Here is a 9,109-nt window from a genome sequence, read left to right as displayed (position 1 = left end):
TGGCCCATTTATTCCACGTATGCTCAAATTAGACTGCTTTAGTCTTTAGATATTTTCTATTTTATAAATTATATTGGCTGTGAAAATATATATTAAAAAAAGGTATATGGATGGCAATTTATAATTCAGAAATCAACAAACTATAGACGGACCAATAATAGATCTTCCGAGTTCAAACAAACTTATTAGGTACAAAAATGTACTCGTAACAAGTCCGTATTATATACGTATTAATTATTGTCTAATCGTTGTAAACAGTTATTTTATTTTATTTATTATTATTTTTTTTTATCGTGACTATCTACTCTAGTCTACATATATACATGATGTAATTTTTTCCCCCAACTTTTTGTCGAAGCCTTTTTAATATATATATTCTGTTAAAAAAAAAAAGTATAAAAACAAAGGACAATAATGCAACATTGCAACTAGACCACAACTTTGGAATTGTTATACTATCTTTATCTCTATCTTTTTTTCTCTCAAATGGCTGATGAAGAAACCAAAAGCTTAAAATGGGAAGGCAAAGCTACTACAGAGCTAAAAACCACAAAAGCACAACAAGTGTTTCCACTCCTAGAAGACTTTTGCAATATTCACAAATGGCTTCCAGCCCTTGAAACATGCACCCATGTTCAAGGAGTTGATGGCAAACCGGGTCTTGTACGCCACTGCACTTTCAAAACAATTAATCAGGATGAGCCTGCTAAGTGGTGTTATGAGACACTTTTGTCCTTGGACCCCGTTAAACAGAGTATAAGCTACAAAGTGACTGAGAACACATTGGGTTTAAGTTCTTATGTAGCCGAGTTAAAAGTTATCGAAATCAACGATAATGGATGCAAGATGGAGTGGTGGTTCACGGCTGATCCGATGGAAGAAATGACATTGGAGGGTCTTACTGGTTATATTGATTCGCTTTTGAAAGCCATGGCTGAGACCATTGAAAATGAGCTCAAATGAGCTAGCTACTACGAGTAATTAATTAAGTGTATGAATAATGTTTACATGTTATAATATTGATGATTGTGGCAGCTTCCTCCTCTATATATGTTTGTAATAAAAGTTGTTTCCAATCTTGTTCAATTTTGTTATCATAGATATCATCATGATGGAGTCATATCAATTTTTTCTAGTTAATTTAATTATGGAGATTAAGAGATATATTTGCAACTTTTCTCATATATTCAAAATAGAAAAATACTTACGCTTAACGTGTATAAAAAAATTATACTTTTTATATCAAAATTTATCTTTTGAATTATATGATAAGTGTATAATATGTTTAAAAACTAAATATAGTTTCAAATTGTGATTTATCATCATGTAACTTCCATTCTGTTAATTGTAACTACCACCAATCTCGCTTAATTGTTAGATGTCATGTTTTTCGCACAAGAAGCTTGAGGTTGTCTCTTGAAGAAATGGTTAGAACTAATTTCACAACGTATTCCGCTTTAAAGGAATACAATTGAATAATTTTTAATGAGCATGGTATCCACGCAATGCGGCGACGTTAATGATTACGACGGTTTAGTGGTGTTGGTGACGGGTGGTGATGATATCGACAATTGGTATCGAGTGGTGTAAGTTGAAGTAAAGATAAGAGTGAAAATATTTTATAAGGTAAGGATTTATAATGTAAATTAGCAAAATAAAGGTTTATAGTGTAAATTAATTTATTAATGACAAATTGATATTTTATAAAAACTCTTTCCATAGTGGATGTTTATTAAGGGCAATTTAGTAATTTCGTATGTAACTATTTTTAAAGATGGAGGGTGTGATAATTTTTATATAGTTGTATAGATATATAAAGCACAATGGTCTTATAACAAGTATTGGGTAAATATGATATTAAACTAACTCTAATAAAATTATACAAATCTAAATTTATGTGCTTTAGATTACACAGCTTGTCAAAATCTAATGGGCCATAAATAGGATAGGCTTTTACTTGCGGCCCTTGTGTGTTTGAGTCTTTGAGATTAGCCCAGTACATAATATATGATTATCATATATATTCTGGCAAAAATTTTTCTTTTAGATGTAAAAAAAATGTAAAAATGTTTATATCGTTGGGAGTAAACTAAAAGACATGTGTAAGGGTTTTAAGGATTTGTAAATATATTATGTGACAGTTCAAAAATGCGTAAGAACGTTGGAATAACCTTAAAACTCAAGTTTTAAAGGCTGTTATGTTCTACCGATATATTTTGACAAACTTAATGATTGGAATTGCCCCTGATGAGGGTGTTAGGAACTAAAGCTTAGGGTTAGAGACTATTAATTTTGTCTACTCGAAATTCTTTATACAAAGACTTTCATCCTAAAGAATTTGGGGTTTCTAAAAGTTTTTTAAGGCCTTGGTGTTTTTTTTTCTCAATGCCATATCTAAACAATACTATCTTTTTTAAAAGAATTTTTATTTTAAAAACTCAAGCCACTAACTTTTTAAAATCCTCTCATAAGCCTCTTGCAAAATATAGTCTAAATCCTTAAAATTTCAATATTTGTTCACAGATAGTTACTTAATTCAGTACGTTACCTATCAGTGCATACCTATTACATTTATCAACATCCACTCTTTATTCAAACATCACTTAATTACTTAGTGTATAATTTACATTTATCAACACACATACATTATCTAAAAGCAATATACTGGGTAATAAAACTAATCAAACCATATATACTTGTATAAGAAGTGACATACCAAATGTCTATGTAATATGATCAAATTACAATACAATAGTGACACATCTAATTTCTGTGTAATATGATTAAATCAATGTATGGATAATTGTTTGCTTGATTCGGGGTTTGGCTGTTTCTTTGGCAGTTTGGTTACCAAATTTTTACTGTTAGCTCAAAGTTAAGTGTTTTAAAGTTTGAGCCAACTCATTACATACATTTGGTTCATGAAGTTGTTGATTAAGATAATAATGTATGAAATTAAATTAAGGGAAAATCTTAGGTAAAATATGTACGTATCTATTTTAGGTAAAAACATGTGTATTTCAAGGGGTGATTATATAAAATTCAGAGGGAGTTATGTATGTTTATCAAGTTCAAATGTTTAATTTGTAACTTTTTATCATGACAGTACCTAAGATAGGTAAAATCATGCAGTACGGATCATTTTCCCATAAGTTAATTATATGAAGAGAAAAGTGAGTATGAGGCTATCATGCACCCAACTTGGATGAAAAACCTCTCAAATACCAATATTTTAATAGTTTGAATAAATGTATGGCCCCCATGATTTTTATGGTTTTAAAAAAGGTATGTAAAAGGTTTTTCACTCAACTTATTTAACAAATAACCTCATATTCCCTTCCCCTTGTATGAATTCATAGACAATCATAATCACTTATATTCTTCAAAATGAAATAATACTATTAATTACAAATTTACAACTCCCAAAAGATGTTTTTAAAACTTGTACACAGAGGCCCATGAATGAGAGTCCAGCTGTCCAAGTCCATAATTTGAATAATAGGCTTTGCATCTTATATTTCCAGTTGGCTCCAATTTCAAACACATATGGACATATGGTTCGTTAAAGACTTTAGCTTTGAAGATCCACAATAAATTTAACATATATTTTAATATTTTTAAGTTTGATAACACTTAAATACTAGAAAAGAAAAATATTCTTTTCAAAACCACATTAAAAAGCTTTGATTACATACAAAATAACTCAGATACTTTTAAAATAAATATATATAAAAATTTAAATTCTTAGAAAGAAAAATCTGGGTTAATTTGGCAAAAAAATTTTCTAATATACACTCGGCCCATAAATTAAATTGTAGAACACATTCGAGTTTAGTTGGGTTAACTGAACAACTCATTCGAAACCCAATCTACCATTGGATAATAAACCAATAGTAAGAAAGTCTATCCATAAAGGCTTGGATTTGGGGAGATCCAAGTTCAAGTCTTAGCGTGCTAAATTTTCCCTAATATGTTGTCGTGTCTTTAGGCGAACTATTAAGACGTTTTTCTTTCTACTTAGTATTTGGTGAGGGGACTATCTAGCATAGTCTCGGTTTAAACAACCAAGTATATATACCCTATATTATGATATTTGATCTGTAAAAAATAACGTACCCAATCTAAAGTTGAGTTTATTTAGGTACCTTTTTTTAACAACCTTACGTACATATTAGTTGTAGTATTAGTGTCATAAATTATATCTCATTTTAGTTTAATGTTTAGTCAACTGATTTTTGACCGCTCATAGGTAAATATTGTTCAAAGAGAGAAGGTTTCCACTTTGACTTGTCTTTGATATATAAACTTGTACGTTTTCATGATAAAAAATAAAATTTGTTGCTCATATATCTTATCGACCGTATACTAAAATATAATATTGATATCTTTTCCTACCATCATAATGCTTGTGATCTATATATGATATATCTCTTTCTCTCCCCTAGCTCCCTATATATTTCTTTTTCTTTTATGTATGTATCGGGTTCTTTAGGAATAGAAATCATGTGAATCCCTCACTTTCTATAATGGTAATCCGTCCCTTCAACTAGAAAAAAGAATGCCTTATGTAACACCTTGACGTGTGTATGGCTGTTGCTAGCTTTCTCGTGAAGATCGACATTATAAACCACTATTGCTAACCACTTGGACCTAAAGTACGTATATGATTACGCTTATACCATACATTTATATATCACATAATTAAAATTAAAATATAATATAATGTACTCACTTTCTATCACTATACGATGGGAAAAGAACTTATCCACGTCTTCCATTGAATTAAGTTTAATTAATTCTTTTCGGATAATTATATGTAGGTATATATTGATAACATCTTACCAGGTTTGTTTAAAGCATAAATAGATGAAAAGACTAGCTAGTCGACTGACGTACATTAAAAGTATTAATAATGAACGTTTTATGCACAATAGGAGCTGAACCATATAAGGTTCAATGCATGATGATCATTATTTTAGGTTCATTGTTTAATTAGATCAATAAATTTTACTATCACGTACAGTAGCATATAATTAATATAAACTTGAAGTATATATATATATAAATCGATGTCTAGTAAGAGAGGGTCTATGGTAGCATATAATCAATAAATTTTAAACTCTAATTAATATAAACTTGATCAAAACAATTATTTTAACAGATACTAGCCTATAAATTAACCGCGCTTTGCGGCAGGTAATAGAGAAATATTGAGAAGAGGCGGACAGTGTTAGAAACTTAAAAATCAATTGAGAGAAATAATAAACATGCAGTAAAAGAGTAAATAGGTAATATCTCTCATTGTAACTTTCAACAAAAGGTCCTATTTTTAAAAAAATATTTGGTATAGAAGTATATATATATAAATCGATGTCTAGTAAGAGAGGGTCTATGGTGGAGTTTTCCTTCGACGGTTATTCTTAACGTTTGAATATTGTAATCGAATTAAGATAACTGAGTATTCAGGTTTTGGGTAAACACTCATCCTTAAATGGTAAAAGACGTTTGCTAGTTATTTTACAATCTATAATACTTAATAAAACAAATAATTTTTTTTCCTATAAACTTTTAATCCTTTAAAAAATCCATAACACTCTTATTTTTAAAAGTTTTTTTTTATAATTAACCTATATACCTAAAATACCATTAATTAAATAATTTAATAAATAATTTACTAAATGTATTCCTTAACCGTTGAAAAAAGTACATTACTATTTTTATATCAATTAACTTTATATCTCAATAACTATATTGCTACCACACTCGTCGCCGCCAATCCACACCGTTACCACCACCACTGCTACCAGTATTCCTATTGCATCGTGTGAGTTTTCGTCTAGTTACTATTTAAAATAAAGACATTTTATAAAAGTTTGTTTATAAATAAGAGTTAATTTCACAAATCGTCCTTGTGGTTTTATCAAAAAATCATGTTTCATCCTTTAAACTTCAAAATGACACTGGTAGTCTTTTATACGCGGATAATGGTCACGTTTCGTCCTTTAATCTAACGAATGATGGTCACATTTTGTCCTTTAATCTAACGGATGATAGTCACGTTTCGTCCTTATACGATCGACTAAAGGACGAAACATGACCATTATCCGCGTATAAAGGACTACCAGTGTCATTTTAAAGTTTAAAGGATGAAACGTGATTTTTTGGGAAAAACCACAAGGACGATTTTTGAAATTAACTCTAAAAATAAAGATGTTTTATAAAAGTTCTCTTAAAATTAAAGACCCAAAATCCATTTTCATTTTATATACTTTATAAAAAGTTGTTTCAAAAACTGTTCGCCATGCATGTTGTAATTATATTAACATATCTTTTATATATAAAAAAAAAAAAAAAAAAAAAAAGCTCATAAATGGCTAGCATTCTTACGCGATCCACTACGTCCATAGCGTTTCGACTCTTGCAATTGACATCGACCTAAAAAATTTATTCCATGTGTTTTAGATGGTATAGTGTGGTTGAAACTGCTCACCATATTGGCATGAAGATTCACGAATAGTTAATATTCAAAACCCACCGACACCTTCATCCGAAGGTAACTTGAATACTCTACTATTTGGTGTATTGACACCTTTTACACATTTGATATTGCTAAACGAAGCCTATTGGTGAAGATAGTCATCAAATTCAACTAATCACCCAATAATTAATTAGGTTAATTAATTTATTGATCCTAATAAGCAATTTGGCTGCCTCCATATATGAGTAGACTCCCCTCAAAAAAGGGTCATCATTTTGTCCACATACTAGATTTTTAAATCATCTGGTTAATTAATTTATTAATCCTAATAACTGTTGGTTCACACCAGAAACCTAAAAGGTAAGGTACCTTTTTGTCCACATCCTTTTACTTTGAGTGAATGAATGATTCCACATCATCCACATACTATGTAACTAGAAACTAGTAGATGATGAAATCACACACTATATAGTATATATGATCACAATACTACTACTCTTCAACCATAATCACATATCCTTTTATTTTATTTTCATATATATATATATATATATATACACATTTGTACAAAAGTTATATCATATCCTCAAGATAATTATTTTGTTATGGCTCCAGATAGAGATACCCTAATGGCTTCCTACAATGTTGCTAAAAACACTCAAGCAGCCAATCTCCAAAAGCCCTCTAGGTTGTCGATGGACACGTTACAAAGGACGATATCCGACATCTCCTTTGAGCTAAGCAAAGAAGTAGATGATGTTGTTTCTGATCACTTGAAGCTTCCTCCTATTTCGGAAGTTGAAGATGCAAAGTGCGAGTGTTGTGGGATGTCCGAGGAATGTACACCCGAGTACATTGCTCGTGTTCGTGACAAGTTTCTAGGAAAGTTGATATGTGGGTTATGTTCGGAAGCGGTTAAGGAAGAGATGGAGAAAAGTGGTGGAAAGATAGAGGAGGCGTTGAGTGAACACACTAGCGTTTGTGTGCGGTTTAATAGGTTTGATAGGACGAATCCTGTGTTGTTTCAAGCCGCGGCAATGAAGGAGATGTTGAAAAAGAATTCGAGGTTGGATGGAGGTGGTAATAGGGCTAAATCGCTTAGCCCTAGAGATCAAAAGAGAGGTTATGGTAATGTAACTAAGGGTGGACTTACCAGGAGTTCAAGTTGCATACCTTCCATTACAAAGGAGATTAATGACCGAAAGGTCATGAAATGATCGATCGAGCAGCCTGCAGCTTTCGATCGATACATTTTCATACAACGTCGTTTCCATCAGAATACATACAAACTACTCTTTTTAGTTAGTTGCCAATCTTTATATTAATTTCCACAAGTGACTGCGATAACTACTAGCGTAGATTTTTATCCATAGCTAGATCGATATCTTTGTGTACATCGTGACCTCCTTTGATTGTTTGATCTAGCTAGTACATATTGTAAGGTTCTTAATTAGTGATGTAAATTAACATATAATAAATTCTCCTTTTCGATCTTTGGCTTACCCCACAATTTTATATGTATTTATTTATGAAAATATAATGTACATTATCTACTTTATTATCTCGTAAATATCAAAATTAACTTATAGCTTGTTTATAAGACTATCGTTCATAATTTGTTCTCAATGTTTTGGGTTTTTACTCCGTTTCCAGAGATTAAGTCTAGCTATTAAAATGAGTTGTTTGTTTTTTTTGTTTATGACAGCATAAATTCAAACCGTCTTGAAACTGGTTTTATACGGGTTTTTCCCTTCAAAACCAGACCCAACCCGATTATGAACCCGATATTTATCCAATTTTGTAACTTGAAACCGATTACAAACCGTTGGGATTTCCAAAAATCGAACAGGTTTTGATCAAACTTGGGTTTGAACGGTTCAATTTCGGTTTTCCCAACCCGGTTTGAAAAAACCGGTTTTTATGCGTACCACTGAACACAATTATACAGAAAGTTCTAACAAAGTTGGGTGTATCATAGTGATCCGGCCTGTTTGGTTAATCGCACAATGCTGGTTGGGTCATATACCTCATCCCTGGCCCAGCCCATTTAGTTGATGGTGTCACAATCACTAATGTGAACCCCATTTATAACACACCATGAATTGCATAATTTTCAAGATATTTCAAGATTTTCAGTTAAATCAAAATAATCGTTTTCTTTATTTTACTTTTAATACTTATTTCATTTGAACCATAATTAACCATGTCCTTGATTTGTGAATTCAGAATAATTTAATGATCAAATGGTTCATTTCAAGTACCACTAAGATCAATACCAACATACAGTATTAAAACTAACTTTAGTTGATGAATTACTAGTATAGTATTTATTTTGATCCTTCAGAATTCAAAGAGTAATAAATGTGGTGAAAAGTTAGAATTGCAATACCCCCTTAATTAATGGATGAGATTCATTAAACAGCAAAAACTAAAGGGATCACGAAATTGACGAAAATAGTTTTTTAACTAAGAATCTTTAAATGTATATAGCATGCACATTTTCCTTGTTCTATTTTTCGACAATTTTTGGTATGGTTATTTTAAGATACAATACGAAATGTTTTTCAACCATATGTAGGATGACATATTTGTAATCTTCTTACACCAATATGCCGATATGACTAATTCCAT

General features: G+C 30.8%; 2 protein-coding genes across 2 annotated transcripts; both read left to right on the top strand.

Annotated features, from left to right (window-relative positions):
* Positions 1–412: 412 nt before the first annotated feature.
* On the top strand, positions 413–1,086 carry LOC122582448 (lachrymatory-factor synthase-like). The gene has a single exon (XM_043754839.1). It carries the CDS (start codon positions 487–489, stop codon positions 961–963), a length of 477 nt encoding a protein of 158 aa, XP_043610774.1. The 5' UTR covers positions 413–486; the 3' UTR covers positions 964–1,086.
* A 5,922-nt stretch (positions 1,087–7,008) lies between these two features.
* Positions 7,009–7,977, top strand: LOC122583027. Its single transcript, XM_043755463.1, has one exon. The coding sequence runs from the start codon at positions 7,084–7,086 to the stop codon at positions 7,693–7,695; it is 612 nt and encodes a 203-aa protein (XP_043611398.1). The 5' UTR covers positions 7,009–7,083; the 3' UTR covers positions 7,696–7,977.
* The last annotated feature ends 1,132 nt before the right edge of the window (positions 7,978–9,109 follow it).

This window comes from Erigeron canadensis, chromosome 9 (assembly GCF_010389155.1).
Source record: "Erigeron canadensis isolate Cc75 chromosome 9, C_canadensis_v1, whole genome shotgun sequence".
NCBI lineage: Eukaryota > Viridiplantae > Streptophyta > Magnoliopsida > Asterales > Asteraceae > Erigeron > Erigeron canadensis.
The sequence above is the reverse complement of the archived record's forward strand: the minus strand, read 5'-3'. Positions and strand labels throughout refer to the sequence as shown.